The sequence below is a fragment of the Nesoenas mayeri genome (assembly GCF_963082525.1).
Source record: "Nesoenas mayeri genome assembly, chromosome: 1".
NCBI lineage: Eukaryota > Metazoa > Chordata > Aves > Columbiformes > Columbidae > Nesoenas > Nesoenas mayeri.
In genome coordinates, this window is record NC_137541.1 from 202015335 (window position 1) to 202035754 (window position 20420).

General features: G+C 39.9%; 1 protein-coding gene across 6 annotated transcripts in view; it reads right to left on the minus strand.

Moving 5' to 3' along the window:
- CEP295 (centrosomal protein 295) overlaps window positions 1-11320 on the minus strand; it is a 43329-nt gene extending 32009 nt beyond the window's left edge. For all 6 annotated transcript variants that reach the window (XR_013923193.1, XR_013923194.1, XM_080358159.1 and 3 more), the window contains exons 1-5: window positions 11256-11320; window positions 8935-9068; window positions 7588-7788; window positions 6204-6328; window positions 5191-5284 (exon numbers count right to left, since the gene is read on the minus strand). Coding sequence is in view for 4 of the 6 variants with exons in the window: in XM_080358159.1 (XP_080214285.1) it covers window positions 5191-5284; window positions 6204-6328; window positions 7588-7788; window positions 8935-9042 (528 nt within the window). In the remaining 2 variants the exon portion in view is untranslated. The remainder of the gene's footprint in view (window positions 1-5190; window positions 5285-6203; window positions 6329-7587; window positions 7789-8934; window positions 9069-11255) is intronic.
- Window positions 11321-20420: the final 9100 nt, after the last annotated feature.

Below are 20420 nucleotides of genomic sequence, written 5' to 3' on the forward strand. Positions count from 1 at the left end.
GTCACACTCACCTCAAAGCAGGGCAGCCACAGATCCACAATATAATTATGCCTCACAGCAAAATAACACTACAAGTACGCTTTCTTTACAAAACTCACAACCCATTATGTCCAATTTACTAGTTGACCAAAAAGAGCATTTTTCACAACCTCACTGGAAAGTGTCTGTTCATACAATACTTTTAAGTTTTGGGTACACTACCACATTTCAACCCTTGTCTGAAAGAGTTTGAACACTGAGCAACCAGACCCTCCCTCTTCTTTGGCCCAGCCTGATATTCTCAGTAGCAAGGCAGCCGGGTTAGCTAACTCAGAATTCTGTAGGACCTGTCTTTGTACTTCTGACATGTCCTCCAATTATTTTCTCTCAGCTTCCTCTTCCCTACACTTTCTCCTAAAAAAGGATTCTTATCCACATAAACTAACCCAGCAAGTTTCATAGCCCAAGTGGTTTAAAACTAACATGACCATAAACAAACAAAAATACACAAAGAGCAAAATTAAGTGTTGGGAATTTCTTAAGCTCATCTGTATGTAACATGGGGCATACAAAATTTCAGTATTGATTACCTCCTGCTATTTTATAAAGACTGGTATTTGGTTTGCATGGCAAGGGTTTGGAAGCAGGAGGGCTATAAGGCAGACTTCTGTGAGAAGCTACTAGAAGCTTCCCCAATGTCTGATAGAGCTAATTCCAGCCGGCTCCAAGACGGACCTGCTGCTGACCAACGCTGAGCCCATCAGCAATGGTGGTAGTGCCTCTGGGATAACGTATTTAAGAAGGGAAAAAAAGTTACGACACCAACAGCAGCCAGGAGAGAAGAATGAGAATACGTGAGAAAAACAACTCTGCAGACACCAAGGTCAGTGAAGAAGGGCTTCAGGTGCTGGAGCAGAGATTCCCCTGCAGCCCCCGGTGCAGCCCATGCTGAGCCCGGCTGTCCCCTGTAGCCCATGGAGATCCATGGTAGAGCAGGTGGATGCCCAAAGGGCCTGTGACCCCATGGGAAGCCCATGCTGGAGCAGACTCCTGGCAGGACCTGTGGCCCTGTGGAAAGAGGAGCCCATGCTGGAGCAGGTTGGCTGGCAGGACTCATGACCCCATGGAGGACCCAGTTCATGAAGAACTGTAACCTGTGTGAAGGACTCATGTTGGAGAAGTTCATGGAGAACTGTCTCCCATGGGAGGGATCCCACACTGGAGCAGGGGCAGAGTGTGAGGAATCTTCCCCTGAGGAGGAAGGAGCAGCAGCGACAATGTGTGATGAACTGACCACAACCCCCATTCCCCGTGCCCCTGCTCTGCCTGGCAGGAGGAAGCTGAGAAATCAGGAGTGAAGTTGAGCCTGGAAAGAAGGAAGGGGTGTGGGGAAGGTGTTTTAAGTTTTTGTTTTATTTTCTCATTATCCTTCTTTGATTTGATTGGTAATAAATTGAATTAGTTTTCCCCAAGTTGAGTCTGTTTTGCTTGTGATGGTAACTACTGAGTGATCTCTCCCTGTCCTTATCTCGACCTGCGAGGCTGTTGTTCTATTTTCTCTCCTCTGTCCAGCTGAGAAAGGGAGAGATAAAGCAGCTTTCATGGGCACTTGCTGTCCAGCCAGGGCCAACCCACCTCAAGACAAGTGAAGAAAGTGAAGTCCTTAAATTTATATCTATATCCATCTAGTTTTAGCCTTACCAACAGAACTTCAGTAACTTATTGTTCTTAAGCAAGTGCATGTTATTCTAGTGGGAAGAAAAAAAATACATACAAATAAAAGCATACCATCAATAACTTATTTGTCCTTGATAATGCTGTTTAAAAATTGTCAACTTACTTAAGAAATCATAGTAGTTGTAACAGACCAACATCAACCAAAACACCTATAGATACTGACTATAGCTCTGAAAACAGACAAGTCCCATGTCTAAGCCTCATTAGCCAGATCACTGACTGCTTCACCTATACTGTGTTACCTTCACAATGTATAATTAAAGCTCAGTCTTCTGAATGGTTTAAAAAATGTATAACTAAAAAGTCAGTAATTAATAATGACACTTAATCAAGCAAATCTCCAGAATTCTATTCAAAAGCTGATGATGTGAAAATTATGTTAGAGGCTGCAATTTTCCAATTAAAAGCAATTAATGCTGAAAGAAATAATACCTGTAATATTACACCTCATGCTGGAACCACCACAGTTAAGAATCCATCCACACCTCCACAGAGAAGTTTGTCATTCCTCCTTTCATTTTTATTTTTTTCCCTAAAAAAGTAAGTAAGTCCATACTAAAATCTGGCAAAACTGGAGCAGCGACGTATCATGAAAGGGGGAAAAAATAAAAAGAAAAAAAAAGAAAACCCATCTATAAATGTCATGAATACTCAAGAAGAGTATAGTAACATGTTTAGGTTGTATTTCCTTTACGTAAAAATCTTACAGATCATATAAAAAAATAAAGTTCAAAAGAACTCTGTGACACTTGTCAATAAAATGGTCTTTACAGTTTAACTTCAATTAAGTAACTTAACAGTTGGTCTAACTAAATAAGGCCTCAATTCCTAAAAGCCATTCTCTGAGAACTAAATTTGATTATGACAATATATCAAGAGTAAAAACACTTGTTTTGTAACTGGGTAAAGTAACAATAGTAGGAGTATCTCCAGAAAATGTTTCTTATATTCTAAGTAATCCTGCAATGAATAACACTGCCCTAGCTCCATTTTATTACATTTTATTCAATTGTTATTGCAACAGAGCATCAGATTATGATTATAGTTATATTTAATAAGCTCTTTATGTGCATTGATTCAAGAAAACAAGCATGTTTATGCAGATGACCTTGTAATTTGCTGTAATTCATAGGATTCAGAGTGAAGTTAAGCAACTCAAATTCAGTGCCTTTTGAGTAATGCATTTGCAAGACAGAACTCCAGATTTTTCCCTCTGAAACTGACAGTTAACATCTTTTGTTTCCTCTCTATATACACAACTATGAATAAGCCACAGCTCTAATCATCTCTGATCTTTCAATTACTTAGCATTTAGCCCCAGTTACTCTTCCAAGAAAATAACTTTGTCCTTCACCCTGTGCCCTCCCAGCAACACAGGCCTATGAAAAAAGGATTGAAATGCATACAGATATGAAAACTAGGAAAAAGACTCAGTCAGTCTACAGAGATCAAACTGACATGCTGTTATATTCCAACAATGCAATGCAATCCCTTTCCTCAACAAAAATCCAACATGTCAGCAGAATTGTTGATTCAATCTGCCATTATCAGAGCATTAACTTATTAAAAGAGAAGTAACCCACCTACTGTAGAAAATCAAGATGTTTGCAAACTCTGCTAAAAGTCTGTTTGTTGAAAAAGTGAGTAAAGGACTTCTACTCATGGGTATAAATGCATTAAATTGTAGTATGTCAGGAAAGGATGTTACGATTCTGTAATACTTCAACAGGATACTGACCCAGACCTGTCATCCATTACAATCACAAATGCAATTGTACCAGAACCCAGGGAAACCTGAAAAGTCTCCTTGCCTGCCCTGGTGAAAAAAGACTAAAGAGTAAGAAGAAAATTCTGTATTTTTAAAATGGAAAGAGAGGTTTCTTACTGAGGTTTTTGGATGAAAAGTATTATATAGGACTGTGTCTTTTTAGTCATTACACCATCTACAAACACACGTTAATTGCGGCTGACTTTCAGTCACCAATTAGAAACTTTTTTAATAGAATGCAACATAAAGCACATCCTAATCTGCAAAAGTTATCAGAAAGCAATGCAGCATCTCGCGCTTTTCCAACAATGCCAAACTGAGCAACAAAAGCATCTGAAAACCAGGAAAGAGCCAAAGTTTTAACTGACACAGGTTTCATCTGCTCTGCACCAGATAAACCAGCAGCAAATCACATGGAGCAACGTGGAGAACAGCAGAACAAGAGAGTGTTTGAATTTGCATGAACTATACCATACAAAACCTTCTTTCATCTGTTTCAAAATCCCATATTGCATATACCTCACCAGAAATAGCCCCAAACTTTAGCACTCCCTTATGACACTTGCTTTTTTCCTCACTCATACCCAACCACCACAAGAAAACTCTTGGGCAGCCAGCGAGGCAGCCTACAGAGAAGCAAGTACTAAAAGACACACATGCAAACATACAGGCACCCCTTCTTCTAATGAATCTGCAAACTGTGAGGGTCAGACCTTACTCAGTTTCTTCAGATCCATCAGTACCAAACCCCACCATCCACCACACCACATGCTGTACCTGTACCTGTGAAGTTTGACAACTTCACTGGTTCCCAGAGGGACCAGTATTCCTTAATCCTTTCTCTTCTTGTCAGTGGTCTGAATATCCCTGAACCTGACAGTGTGCAAAGTACAGCACCACACACGGCAACTTAGACTCAGCATTAATGTTCTGTTAAATTAAATATACTAGAAGCTAACTCCAGAGTAGAAAATGCATGTAATGTTCTTCCTGAAGTTCAGATCTGCAATCCTACAGCAACTTCTACACCCATGCAGAATCTCTCTGAAATCCAAGTAGTACGAAGGAGGTACAAAGTTGCCTTCTAAAAAGGGTACAGGATAGAATTAAAAATATGATTTTAATCTACTTTCCTCCTCAATAGCTTTAGGTACTGGTTTCCTATCAAAATTAAACACCTTACCCTACATTTAGTATTCCATATAAGCAACAATGAAATTGGAAGGGAAAAAAACCCCAAACAAACAAAAACCAAAACACACAACAACAAAAACCCTGCAGCTAAAGAGGTAGAACTATCAGCATTACAGAACTAAACAAATCTCTACTACTACATCATTATGACAGAAGGCTGAGGCAGTGTGTACATGCTGAGAAAGATTATTGTACAGTTTAATACCACTGTGTAAATCAAAGTGAGATCATGATAAAAAGACATGTTAACCACAAAAATAAAATCTCAGATGACAAGAAATAAAATCCATACATAACAAGAGATCAGAAATAAACAAATAGCAAAGCTTAGCAGTAAGAAGTCTGCTTATACATAGTTCATTAATTTTCTTGATTTTTGCTGAGCCACTCTCCTTATAGTATGCAAATAGCAATTTCAGATATCCTGCTGTGAGAAGTCAGATCAATAAATAAATCATTACAATGATATAGTACCCTGAAATTGTGATCACTATTGCATCATGGATACATACCTCCAGAGGATGTGGCTGAGGGGGTGGCAGGCTCGCCACTTTAGCTGCTCTTTGTCTTTCTACTTCCAGAGCGTATTTACGCGCATTTGTTCGTCTTGGGGAAAAAAAAATAATACTTATATACATATATATTTATATAAAATATACATACATATATATATATATAAAACAAAACCACACACATACAAAAGCACTCATGGAAGAAAGAAGAAAAGGAAAGTAACAATGACAGCACTGTGCAAAATAAAAGGCAAACCTAAAAATAAACAGATTCAGATATACCTGGATTGGATGCTCAAGAGATAGGGGTGTGCAAGCACACTGAAAAGTCAACAGAACTTATACTGGAAGGCAGCACTAGAAAATGCATTTTTGAAGTAATGCAAAAACATTAATACACACAAACTTCTAAAGAAGCTTGCTTTTCACTGAAGTTTTCAGAAAGCACTGTATCACTTCAACATATTTTAATTGCTCAAGTGTGGACAAAAAGTATTTAATCAACAGGTCTCAGCTCTATTCAAGCACAACTATCCCCAGAAGTACAGAGCTCATTTTTCATTCCAGCTCAAGTTTGGTCCAATCTGCTAAAACAAAACAAAACAAAAACCACAAACCAAACCAAAAACAAAACAAAAGCACACTAGGAAGGAAGACAAATGCGATAGTTCCTGTGTTCAAGTGGGTAACTCTCCACCAGGAACTGGCCTGAGAACATTTCATATCACTGAACAGCTGCTAGCCAACAATGTAAACTGAGAATAGTAATACAGAGATAAAAGGTTCCTCACTCATTGAGAGTCTATAAGGCCAACCCATATACTTGACATTTTTGTCTTGGTTTTGAAACTACAGTTCTTACCAAAATCCACAAGCTTTGTCCACAAGCATTAATTATCTAACCCATAAATTTTAAGCAACTCCAAGCAAGAAGCATCAAGATTCTTTCCTTTCACCTTATGACATCGTAAAATGTATTCTATGCTTAGTAAAACTAGATAACTATTGCATACCGCGCTTGCTCACGAAGTAATTTTTCTTTTTGGTACTTCTGCTCTTTCAGGGCTTTCCTATGTCTCTTTTCAGCTCTTTGCTTCCTTTCCTCTGCTTGCTTTGCCAGAGCTTCTAAGTCAGGTTCCTTAACAATAAAATATTGCAAGAACTTAATACAGGATTTTACTCACTTCTCATACTATCAGTGTAATATTTCAAATTAAGTACTGTTTGTAAGAATCACAAGCTCAAAATTACTTTCAACCATACTAGAGTAAAAATACTCTCAATTATAACCTTTCCTTCTCTGCCATCTTCTTTATTCTCTTCTCTACCACCAAGAGCAGCAAATTTGCCACTTTCCCCAGTCAATGTAACGAAATATTGGCGTGGAAACCTTAGCTTCTCTCTTCATCTCTTTCATAAAGAGAGTAATATAAATATACTTACACATTTTAGCAAATGCTGACTAAACTGCACAGCGAAATCAAGTTACTGCCTTTCAGTCATTAATGACAACAATCACGTATCAACAGAAATATTTATTTGTAATTAGTTCTCTATTCCTATGGCATTTGTACTACAGTTTTCCACAAAATCATCCAACCTAGCACCAGGAAGAACTTTAAAAGAAGTTAGAGACACTGAGATATGGAAAAGCATAATGTTATTTTTACTTGGGTTAAAAAGCCTGACTAATTTGGGAAGTAAGGTAGTCTGCAAAATTCATGCAAGAAATCTGTCGGATCACTGATTTCTATAAACCTGGTTCAAAGTCAAATCTGCTGAAAAGTTCTATCCAACGACCTCAATGATCTCTTTAAGAGAGCCTACACAAACTATAAGATTTTAAAGAAATGGAAAATAGTTTACAGGTGCAGAATTCAGAAGTGACAACAGTTAGCAGTCTAGGCAAAGGCCTGAGGCTTTTATCAAGACTTCCCATGTCCTTTGAGCGCTGAAGAAAAACAAAAAGGTTAAGTGTATTTTCTGACCCATAGAAAGGATACTGTTACATGGTAGAGAAAAAAGTTACTATATTCCTGGCATACTTGAGACAATGATTCACCATGTGCAATTTAGTCAAGTAGTAACACATACTATCATATATGTGTATAATCTAACATAAACAAAACTTGAAGAGTTTGCTCAGCAAAAGCCTTTGCAGATAGGCCTGCTAGACCATTTAATCCTGGTCTTATGGAAAGCTATCTGCAAAAAAGTACATAAAAGTTCCTAAGAAGTTTCCATTCTTGAAAACCTGTCATTTTAGGTATTAGGACTGCAAAATCAAGAATAAAAAAAACAAACAAACAAACAAAAAAAAAACACGCAAGCAGTAGCCTTGGTATTTCTAGAACATCAATAATTTCTCCAACAACAATATTAAGCTGTTTTACTTACATGCTCCTTGGCTTGTCGGTGACCCTCACCAATTGCTCTTAAGCTCGCTAAATAAAGTTCTTCTAAAGCTTTCATCTTCTCATCCTGTGCTTTCTGCCATTCAGCTCTCAGTGCCTCCTCTAACCGATGTAGCTGTTCTTCTCTCCTCTGCTTTACTTTCTGCCTTATCTGCAAGGCGATATACTTCTGTTGCTCTCTAACCTGTAGAAATAGCATCTCTGTTTAGTCGGCAACTTAAAAAAAGCACAGGTTTTTTTTCAGCAATCCTTTCCATGATACATTGTGCCCTCCTTTCAGCTTTCCATCTCATCTCCTATTCCATTAACAATGTGCCTAGAAGATATTTAAAGTTGTTGTTACCTTTTTCCATAATTATATTTAAATAAAACATTTAATCTTAGTTAAATGTTTCAGTTGAAGTCCAAAGAGCAACATGTAACTGATAAACAAAATGCAAAAACTGCTTGGAACATCCTTCCCTCCAAAAATACAACACAGTAATTTATTAAAGACTCTATTACAATGCAACATGATTTAAAGAAAATCAGTAACTATACTGATGAATTAAAGCCTGTTTACTAAGTTTTTGTTTTCACTTTGTCAGTAAATTCACTTCACTGAAGAAAAACCATAAAGAAAGAAGCCCAAGAAGGGTGAAAGATAAGTATATGGTAAACACCTTGAAGATGTAAATTTTTTGAAGATGTGAAAGACCTGAACAGCTTGTGTAGGACAAAGCAGAGGAAGGCTGAGAGAAGAGTAAGAAGAAGAATGCAGAAACAGCTCTGTGTCCTAACAGCAGGACAGCAGAACAGAAACAGGAGGATGAACTGATCAACAGACGTGTTCTGAAGAATATAAAGGTACTTTGCTCAGACATTCTATAAGGAACAGTAGTTAAAGCATTTAGAGCTATGACATATTGTAGCTATTGAGTTCATCTAGTGGAAAACTGTGAAATTTTATATTAGTAGCAGTTGTCTTATTTCTTCTGCATGATCACTGTGAAAACACCTGGAACACTTAAGAGGTACGAATCCTTACACAAGTCACATGCAGCAGAAAAGAGACACTTGCATATTCACAGCCAAATAAAAATGGTAAATACTGGGAAACTGGCAGGGAAGAGATTCTGAAACAGATGCCAAAGCAAATCTAAGACACAGAGAAGGTATCACAAGCAACCTATGCAATTAGGAGTAAATAAACATGAGAAAAGGAAAATAATTCACAAACTAAATACAAACCTCATATACGCTATTATGACCCTGAAATTTTAGTTAATTTTCCTAAATTATTTGTTACATCATTGAATTAAATACAGAACATGCAAAAATACAGACATACTTGCTGTAGCCTCAGTTTTCTTCTTCTTTCATATTCTTGTTTCAGAAGCATGGTTTCTTCATTAGGACTAAGCCTCAATTGCCCAACTTTTGCAGCTTTCCTCTTCATCTTTGGAAGCGGTGAATAATCAACTTCTATGAGAACAACATGAAAAACAGAAATTGTGCATAAATTATATAAGTAAACCAGCTACAAAACACGGATAGTGACATAATCTTACAAATCTATGGTGGTATCTAGGACTGTGAGCTACAGCTGTTTACAGCTGTTTCAATTGTACTCAATAACATTTGTCACAAAGTGTACGGCTTTTGAACTATTTATGCTATGTAGCAAACTCTGCAACGGTATCACATTCGCATTCTTCATTTTGGACCAGATAGGCACATCTGCAAAGTGAATAGTAAACACTACTAACACAAAAACGGAAAACCACCTCCCAGGCTGGTCACTTGGGAGATTTGTACTGAAATGCTCTCGTAACAATTACAAGATACTGAGTTTGTGAACATTTTTGACTGCAGTCTTAAGGTTTTCTGCTGTGAAGACTGTGAGACTCCCAACAACAGTCTGCATGCCAAGCATTTCACTAGAACACTGAAATTGCTCACTGACAATTTTTTATTCAAGTTTTCTTAAGTAGCCACTTCAAATGGTGTTTCCATGTAGATTTTACTGCAGAACCAGGATCTGATGGTTCTACAAATTGTTTCCCATCATCCTCACAATTAAAAATTTCATCTTCATGACAAAATAGACCTTTTTAGTCTGATATGCAGCCTAGTACAAAACTGCCCCCTCATCTTTATTTGATCTTTAAATATTTATATCCCTGAAAATACTCTCCCAAAACAAACCAACAGAGACTTTCAAAAGCCACTGTTTAGTTTTTAAAATCAAAAGCTTATTACTAATTAACAATCTATGTAGCAGCAGTAACAATTTATCCAACATGTTACACCTGGAAATACTTATTTTCAGTATCATAAATTTAAAAAAATAAGAAAACTCTAATGAAATCAGGTAAAATGTAGAAACAAAATCATTATCCATAAGACGCTTTTCATACAGGGTTATTAAGCCAATTAATCCTGTAGGAAACACTTATTTTGCAAATATAGTAGGCCCAAGCAGGATCTCTCAGCAAAGCATATTTCAATAAAAATTTTGCAATATCAGGTGTTCTACATAAAGGTAGGCAGACATAATAGGGCAAAAAGCCCCTGCTTATATCCCTCCAAAATTCCAGCTGCGATTTCCAACCCCTTTTCCCCATTGGTTGTGTACAGGGTTTACAGACTACCCAACACCTGCCTCAGTTTACATACAATACCCTTCCCCTTATCAATGTATTTAAGACATGGATTCCTGGTACTTTGGCTACCTTTCCCCCTAAATTAACTTGTAAATACAGGTATCAGTATGCATATAGGCATCAGAATATATTCCAGGAAGAGACTGTGTTTTACATTAAGGATTCATAGTCCGATGTCTCTCAGTCCTACCCCCTGCTGGGGTCAGGCGCCAGGTCCTCAGTTTTGTAAAAACAACATTCCTTCGTTAAAAGTCCCTTACAATCTCAAGTTCGTTACAGTATAAACAGAGGCAGAATATGATGGTTCCTGCGAGCTTTCCCTTATTCAGCTAATGAAGTACAAAAGAGAAGTTTATCAATACAGACAAGGAGCAAACGCCCACATTCTCCTCTCCCAAAACAAGGAAAATTTAGGAGATGAACGATACGAAGATCTAACATTTAAAGGCCAAGAGCAACAGCAGGTGACGCAAATGCCACAACAACCAACGTCTGCACAGGTTCAATTTCAGTACAAAGCAGTGAGTAGGTACAGGGCAGTTCCAGCTAAGCCAGCCTTCCCCGGGATCCCTGTACTACAGGCGTGCTCGTTGGCGACATTAACACCTCTTTTCACCCTTCCAGGGCAGCACTTCCCCACAGCCGGGGAGAAGCCGCTAGGAGGTGAGGAGCGGCCGGGGCTCACCCCTGAGGGGGCCGCTCGGGGCGCAGCTGCCCGGGCGTGAGGAGGATGGAGCACGTAGGGCCTCAGGGAGACCCCCACCGCCAGCGAGCTCTGCCCAGGAGGCCCCGATCAGTCAGGGGCAGCCGCCACCGCGGGCCGCTCAGCCAGCCCGGGCTGAGGAGGGACAATGCGGAGGGGAGAGAGAAGAACGCGCTGCCCAGCCCCAGCCGGGAACATCACCGCCGCCTCCGAGCGGCCGCAGGCCCGCGCGGGAAGGCGAGAGCGGAGCGAAACAAAGGGAAGCAAAGGCAACAACCCCGCGGAGAGGCCGCCCGCACCTACCGCCGCCTGTCCCGCCGCCCGCTGGGCCCCGCCGGCCGCCGCCACCGCCAACGGCCGGTCCCTCGGCTGCGTCACCGCCAACAGCCAATGGCCGCGGGCGCAGCGGGAAACCAAGCGCCGCGGCGGGAACTCGATATCTGCGCATGCGCTGTGCTGCCCCACACCGCCCGACGCTCCGGGCTCGCCACAGGGCGCATGCGCCACCGGGCGGCCCTGCCCCGCCTCCCTGTGCGGTGAGCCCCGCCCCCGCTTCCCGATGACCAATGGGAGTGGAGGAAAGCTGTGACTGGCGGGTGAGACCCAGCGCGGCCAGAATAAAAAGGCGGCTGGAGTGAAAAAAGCATTACAGAATGGTTGGGGGTGGAAGGGGTGTGTGTAGATCATCTAGTCCAACTAGCTCAAATAGATCAACAAGGAGAGGTGCTCTCCCCTGTCAGGTTCTCGGTGGGTCCTTTCCCTATGCTGGATTTAAATGGTACTTGTGTTTTGCCCAGTGACTCAGGTGATCTCAGTAAGTGTTTGAAGGTGTTTGTTACCACGGTTTTCTTAGAGCGCCGTATCAGCAGGACTTAGGGCTTTCAAGCACCAGAGCTCACGTGGGAGAGGTATTGGCTGCACTAGCAATGGTGAGGGAGCAGGAGGAAGCTCAGCGCTGCCAGTTTTACTTCAGTGGTTTTACCTCTTTCTTGTTCAATGTTCTTTTTGGATGCACTGTGTGAGCTGGAGTAAATTGCCTAAATTCAGTGCACCCAGACTTGCTGCTCTGTCTTTTAGGCTTGCACATGGCTAAGTCAATTCTACAATGCATGGATCTCCGCTGCTGTCTCAACCTTGTAACTGCTGCTGATCTGTCTTTTATAAACCACTTTTTTTTTAATAAACTAACGTTTGATGCAATGCTTGTGTGCTTCTTTGCTTTAATCTTCACATTTCAGTTTGGTTTTTTTTCCCAAAAGGGGCCATTTATTATACATAGGAGACTTGCAGCAGTTGGGACATGGAAGTGGAGTCATCCGATATCCTTGATTTATGAGGAACATGAACCTGAGCAAAAACTTGTTGATGTTTAGAGAAACAATTATGCTGCACATAGGGATGAAGCAAAAGAGGCCATGCTAGACTGTTGTTTTTGCATTGAGTAAGTTTGCAGGGTTTGAGCCCCTGCTGTAAAAATGGAAGAAATGCTTGTGATCAGGCAGAAAGGAAATAATCAGTCATCTTACACTTAAACGTGAGTGCAAAATACAGCTACTTGCTATGGTGTTTTCTCCTAGACAAAGGAAAAAACATTTGTACTAAGAGCTAACTCTCATAGTAACCCACCATACTGTGCCCCACAGGACTGAAACCAGAAGAGCTGAGATTACTTGGTAAAACTTTGTGAGCTTGTGTGTGCAGATGCGCAACCACACAGAAAATGCACTAAAAATATGGGATTGAAAAAAAAAAATATACATGAACACTGGAAGAAGAGATAACATAGCAATTTTCTGCATTTTATTGCTGAAGTACCTTCTTATTCACTGATTTCTGTGCTATGGGATCAGTTAGGGATATAATTTGCTTTCTGTCAAATGCTTGCAACTTGCTGCAAACTGCTGACTGTAATAGCTGGTACCAAGTTAATACCTGATTGTACATTAAAGACACCCAGATGTTTCATAGGATGCATACTGAATAAATTAAACTTCAGCAGTGCGCTTCCAAATGTGTTTTCTGTTCTCCTTATTGGATTTTTTTGTCCTTCAGCATTTTCATTATGGCATTCATTATGGCAGCGCCCTCCACAATAACATCTCTTCTAAATAGCTTTATCCTGCAGGTCAACAGGTGAAAAAAATTTAAGACAGTCTATTAAGAGAGTAATTGAGACTATAGATTTTAGAATCTTCTACTTATAAAATGTGAAAAAGGTCAAATACATGCTCCTCAATTATCCTATTGAAAAAAAGGGATATTATGAAACCTACATGTACTGGGTTAGATTTTTGTTTCAAGGGTATTTTCTAGGCAATGTGTTGCAGAATTATTTCTGTTGCCACCTAATTTACATACATATACTGAAAAACAGGGATTTAGCGAACAGTCATTTTAATGCTGTAATGTTTTCTACTTTTTACTACACCTGTTTGAATTACAGTATTACAAGCTCGCATTAATCCTTTCCCCTTGTGAAGCAGATGGTTTTCCTTTTATAAAAGGTGAACAGTGATGCGGCAGTATCAGTGCATCTAGCCAGGCATACATAAAACTGGAGATAATGGCTCCCCTGTGCTTCAATTACTGGTCACATTTCTCCTGGGGAAAAAGAATGATACTTATATCTACACATTCCCAAAATAGTTGGGGGAAAATCTGAATTTCTTTTCAGGAACAGAATGCTTTCCATACATAAAAAAATGTCTCGCAGTGTGAATCTATGTGAAAACACAGATTTAAAAGAAACCGTTTGTGTTTCATGGGTTTGAAGTCGAGGAGGGGTTGTACGACACAAGTCTGCTGCTGAGGCGGCCGGTCAGGAGCTCAAATCACAGCACAGGCCTTTTGCTACCCCAGAAAACAGCTTTTCAGGGTGGGACTGTCCGTAGTTCCCTGTCACAGGAGGATGTTTATTCCATCAGCGGATGAAGCGTGACAGAAGCTGCTGGCACAGGCAGGTTGCCTTAGTGTGCTCTGTGGGACAGTAAACTCTGCAGATAAGGTCGGTGAGGCTGGAGTTGCTCCCGTGTGCCCAGAGAGAACAGAATCCCTGTCTCATGGGCAGGTCGAGTAGAGCAGCGCATGCAGCCTCTGCCTTTTGCTGCCACGCAGGAGCACTTGCTCCTTTCTTCATTAGAAATTCTTAACTGCCCACTCATGTCTCTCACTCTCACAGGGCAAGGGTGACCTACCTCACAGGCTTTTCTGCAGCTTCAGCTTTCAGGATTTCTGAGATCCAGGAACAGAACATTGCAATCACCTGTTGGTTTACACTTGTAGAGGACTTGGCACCCTGCAAGAATTAAGTATTCTCCTTGGAAACCTTGAAGGAAGAGCATTAAAGAAAGTGTCGTATTCAGATACTAAACCCCCCACCCAGAGTCCTCTAACACCTCATTAGATAGCAATGCAGTTTTCTGTTTCTCGCCTCCTTCTTGCTGATCAGTATCTGAATGAATTAAGAGCTTCTCTCTGTTTGAATTGGCCTTTCTCTGCATCCTTTCTCTGCATCTGTGTTCCACAGTGTCACACAATCACATTATCATATGGTCTTAAAGTGTTTCCCTGTGGTTCATTTTGGTCTGATCTGTGATTACTTCTCCTATGCTTTTATCTTTTTTAGGACCTGACACCATATGTCTAATTGTTGTGACCATCAGGAACTGACAGGATGTGGTTTTACAAAGCTTTGTAATCCTCCAGTTCATACAATCTCAAAACTGCAAAGTGCTTTTGTTAAATAGTTTGTGTTAAGTACATTTTTCATGTGTAAGCTTTGCAAACTTAGATGAAGTTTCCTAACAAGGAAAAATGGCTAATCTTTCATTTTGGGACTGACTAATCTGCTGTGGTCAGCCCATGCAAGTGCAGCCTATAATAATCTCTGCCTGATACTGATTTGGAGATAAATTTTCTTGACAGATGGGGAAGGGTAGCTTTCATTATTATACTCCATGTCATGCAATAGAAGGCTGCAAGGCTCTGCTTTCCAGTACCCCAGCAACTGTATCCAGAGCTCTGCCTGGATAAATTATCCACTTGCATATTGTAGTAATGAAAAAGATACTACAGTTTAAAAAAAAAATAAAACCAAGCAAAATATAAGGCATAAAAAGCTAAGTAGCTGTTAAAAGTATAATGTCCTGTCATTAAATTAAATACAATGTACATCCTAAAATTATTGCCATGGAAGGACAAAGAAGTGGCTCTACATTCAGATCTGGGTAGTGTCTTACAGAATAAAAACTGCATGCTTTCTTACAACATTGGTCTAGAAGCTCATGATAGGGAGCCAACAGCAACCTTGAGCGATGCCCGTTCTCTGTCACAAATGTCCCTGGACTTCACCAGCATCCTTAGCCCAGCATAATGGTTTGGTTCTCTGGAAAACAACCAGCCTTGAGGTGGTAAGAGATTATTATTCACGTATGAACAATGATGCCACATAAGGTCATTTTAAAGTGGGCTCTCGAACTCACTCCCAAAGCTTAATGTGAACAGAAGTCAGCTGGACGTGGGTTTTTACAGATAAAAAGGATCCTTGTGTAGCTGTCCTGCTGCATGTCCTCAAAACCACTCTGCCTAATCACTCAGTGATGCCGGTGTATGCAGAATTCTACAACACAAACTCGGTTTGCGTACATTCATCTACTAACATTCTTGTAATCTGTGCTCAGCCTTCTAAAATATATTGGAACCACACACCGAATTTTCCCCAATTGTTATAATATGCATAGTAACTATGTGCACAAATAGGCCAATTATGCTCAGTCCAGTGAGTTCACAGCTGGTCTTTGCCAGCTTTTCTCAACTACTGTGCCATATCTCGTTTGGCTAACCTTCCTTTGTTTTTTCTCGTAATGTCTACTTTTATTCAATTTCAGAAACTATACTGAACATTACTTGCTTTATTGCACGTAGTTTCAAGCAGAAAATAGAACACTACTGGATTTTCTGTTATTTCCTTCAAATAATGGATTCTACTCCAGCAAGATCTCTTACGTAGCTTAAAATTTTACCTTGTAGAAAAAGACCTCCTTATGTGATTAAAAATGCTTTCTAAGTTTAGTCCTGCATTGGTAGTAAGCATAATATTTTCAGCATGTAGCACAGATGAAACTGAGAGAAAACTTTTTTTTTTTCTAATATTAAAATTATTACTTTTCCTCCAGCCTAAACTGGCTTGTTTTGTATTGTTTGCCTCCTCCTTTTGATTGCTTATATTCATTACACTGTTGACAGGAGGTGTTGGAGTTTTCACAAGCTTCAGTTTCCCTCACGTGTGCATCCAAATGCTGTGCTGTAAGCAGTAAAACTAACATAATAAGATCTTGAAAGATAGCTTAAGGCTTTAAGTCTACAAATCGCTAAACAAGAGGTTAAAGGTTCTGATGAAATCATAAAGAACAAGTGAATAGTCAGGTCCTGCCAACTTAATCACTGATGCTATCAGAATCCCCTTTGATGTGTTAATAGTCATTTACAGATACAGCAACTAAAATGCGTGCTAGATACTCCCTTTTCCTTACTGTTGACTTCTGCCATCTCTGACAGCTTTTAGTGTGGGTTACATACAAGATGCAGGAAAGTACATATCTTTATCCTGGAATATCTGTTATAATATCTTAATATTGTTTCTGAAATACCAGCAAAATTTCCACGGAGTGAAAGAGTGGATCCTGGTTTGATCAAGACCTTCACAGTCTAAATCAAACAGACTATATGATCAGACAGACTTGTGACATACCAGATTACACTTCTACCACAAATTACCTTTGATGTTTTCTTTAGTAGAAAGAAACTGATTATATAGATGGAGTCATTAAAAGGCTTTATGGAGGAAATACGTTTCAAAGAGAACCTTACAAAAGGAATGGATGGGGAAGAAAAATTTACAAGGAGTGAGAATGAATTTGCACCATGGGGAGGAACTTGGAAAAAGCTGCAGAGTGAACAAACTTGTATTTAGAAGAAAGCAGTGAACGTGGAGCAGTGATGTACTGGTTCTTATTGGTCCCATTTTACTCTTTAACAGAAACAAATCTCTCTGCAGACATGGAGACATTTTCTGTCCTCATTTTGCTAAATATTACAGAAACCAAGGAGGGATAAAAGAACAAAGGGTCTTCAGTGATTGGAAAGAGGTACATTTAGAGTCAAGTATAAGAGAAGAAAATGTGGAAGGGAAGCTGATTAATGACTTAGATGTGAGCTTGGTAAACTAGAATTTGAGCTTCAGTTTTATGCAAGACATAGACTTTTGTACATGTTATCTTGGCTTAGTCTCTTTGGGATTGATCTGATAAGTGGAACTAAGTCCCAGAATCCTGATCCTGAAAAGCCTAGCTAAGCTAAGAAAGTCCAGAAGTTAGCATTTTTTTAATCCTAAAGACCCCTGAGCTTCTAGATTTGCTGACCTTTACAAGCTCAAGCTGTTCCCATGTGGACAGGACTTAATGGCTCAGAATCTAAACGCAAACAAGATTCAGGAATTACATTTTTTTTTAATATAGGTCAGCATCTAGTGTGCTCTAAGTACATGCAGCACAAAAACTGCACAGAGTTCTGCACAAAACACGCTACTATTTTCTTTTGAGGCTGAAGAGACGATTGGAGACCAGGCCTCCTGTTTTCCATGTTTTGGTCTAAACAGCCTGAGTAGGCATCTGCTCACTCTCCCTATGGCCAAATTGTTAGCGAATGATGTTTTGCACAGTCGCATGGCTTCACAGGAAGGGGGACGTGATCTCATCTTCCTACAAAGAGCCGTGCCTGCTGGTTAGAACATGAGCACCAGTTGACTCTGACTTGGACCAAGAAACATTATAACATCTTTCCCACTTACTCCACAAGGGCTGTGACCAAAACTGCCATTAAGTCAATGCGGTTCCTACCACCTGCTCCTGTTGGGGAAAAGAAAAAAAAAACACCTTTGCCCAACTTTTTTATTTTTCTTAAATGTAGGTTTCTATATTTAGTTGAGGTTGGAGGCTAAAGATATATTTTCTGAAAAGTATTTCCCTACTGGTCTGAGAGATGGAATTTAAGATCTATTCCTTTTCTCAGTATTCCCTCCAAGCCAGCGCTAGGTAGCTGCACCTTTGACTTTATGTGGTTCCCTACTGGTGTGCTCACATCTTTAGATGATACCTTGAGGTTCCAGGAGTGCTGAGGTGTAGGCGCCTAAGTCAGCCCTAAAATCAAAGGTGTCTATTGAATCTTACCCTTTGTTTCAGGTATTAAAGTAATACTGAAGTCAGTAAAGTAAAGGGAGTGGAGAAAGACACGGACAGCAGTGTCATTTGCCCCAGTAACGTCCTTGGTAAAGCAAAAACATTTTTTTTCCCACTGGTCCAATAAAATTGCCTCAATCTGCTTCCTTGGGTGATCAATGCTCATCTGGAATTTTATCACTGTCCCTTTTAGAGGATAATTTTATTGTTTTACGTCTATAAAGGCAAGGTAATAAACTTGGATTTACATAGAGCTAATTTCTTTCTTTGTGAGTGTGTTCTGCAGGATGTGAGCAATTAAGCTTCTGTGGGAGGATACGGGGAAACATGATTAATGGATCAAAGAGACACCATCTAAGGGAAATGGGTATAATACCAAGGGAGATAACGCTCCATTTCATAATAGTTATGCAAATATGCCAAATGTTGGAGAATTCAATTAATATTTGACAAATGGATTTTCTGTGATGCAGAGTAAACACATACTGGGGAAAAAATAAAGCTCTATTGCACATTATCTGTCAGCCTCCTCTCACACAGGCTGGGCTGGCTGGTCAGGCATCTCATTCCACTGCAGGTGGCAAAGAACAATGAGGCACGAATCACTGCCAGACAGTGACATTGTTTGGAGGAAAAAGATTGACCAAGGTGAAATTCTATGCACACAAGGCCAACCAGCACTTGTCAGACCTATTGCTCGGTCCTCTGCTAGAAGTTAAATTTTATTCCATGTAAATGAAAAGTGGTTTAAGAATGAAGGTGACAAGAATTAGACATTTATGTTATTTTCTTTGTCACTTCTCTTATCTGTAAAAGCAACAATACTAGAAAAAACAATGATCAAATAAGAACAGCATTCGTGAACTAGTGGAAGACATTGGGCTGGGACCCAAAAAACCTGAGGCTCAGTCACCCAAGTATAAAATGAGTTTAATACTAATGATATATAAAGGCAATGACTCATTTAGACAGTGTAGTGATGGGAGATGCACAAATATCTAGATTTACCGAAAACATAAGTTTCTTGTTTGTTTGCTAGCCTCCATACTGGATGTGGTATTTTAATCTGTACCCTTAAACAGTCCATTCCCTTACTAAGGATTTATTAAGAGGTTTCGTTCTGAGAAATTGTGATCCAAAGAAGGGAGCCATTTGAGAAACATATTGAAGAGTGTCTGACAGAGCTAACAAAATGTGGCAAGAGTTATGGAGCTGAAGTTGTAAGCATGAAAGTCAAGCTTGTCCCTTAGTTGCAGCTGTGCTATAGGTCAGGGCTGTACCTGTGCACACACCCAGAGCCCTTAAGTCATTAATTCCCAGAGTGGTCTAGGAGCTCCTCAGCTAGTCATCTGCATTGACGATTTAGATTGATTTGAAACAATGAACCAACTTGAGACACAGTGATTGACTGGACTTCCAGCCGCCTCCACAATTTAAAATTTGACTTTCACAGAAGCTCTCCAGATATGAATTGTGGACGGTTTTAAAAATTTCCCCAGACAGCTCCTGCTGTCCCTATATCAATTTATATGCTTAAGGGTGTTGATTAACATTCTGAGTGGAGAATCTGCTCAAGAGACCCCCTTACATGGTTCTTGCTGCAGAATTTACCAAACTTCACGTAGACAGTTGTAAACAGGCAATAGAAACTGTTCCTACATATGCAAAAACAGTCACATAAGACCTTTATAAATTCTTACGACAGTTAAGAGATGTTTTGTATGGTTTTTAAGATAATCTGTAGGAATGCATCATATACATGCTGGAGCGGTCACGTAGCACCACAGGCCAGTTGGCTTGTCTAAGAATTGAGCCAAACAGTGGTTTCAGAAGCTTGACCACATGATCCAGTTAAAATTCCATTGCAAGGACTCCAAATGGCAACTCCCATTGCCATCTCAACAAATAACCACCCTGTTCGAGAGATCTAATTGACCATAAGAGCGTTACCCTGTGCCAAGACCTCAAGAAGCTGTTTCTTTTTATCCAACACTCTGTGTGTCTGTGCAAAAATCCTGGGCTGTTAGGACATCCCATGCCTTGGAGTCAGGAGGGTTCTTGGGACGCTCCTTCAGTGCCCAGAGACAAGAAGTTGGGGAGAACTTAAGAAATAAATCTTCAAAATCCTGTGATCCTCAGCAAACCTTCTCTCAGAGATGGCATGTTCCAACTTGACTTAGAAGCTCTCGAATGTTTCAAATGAGACTTTTCTTTATTGTTTTTTTTTCTGATA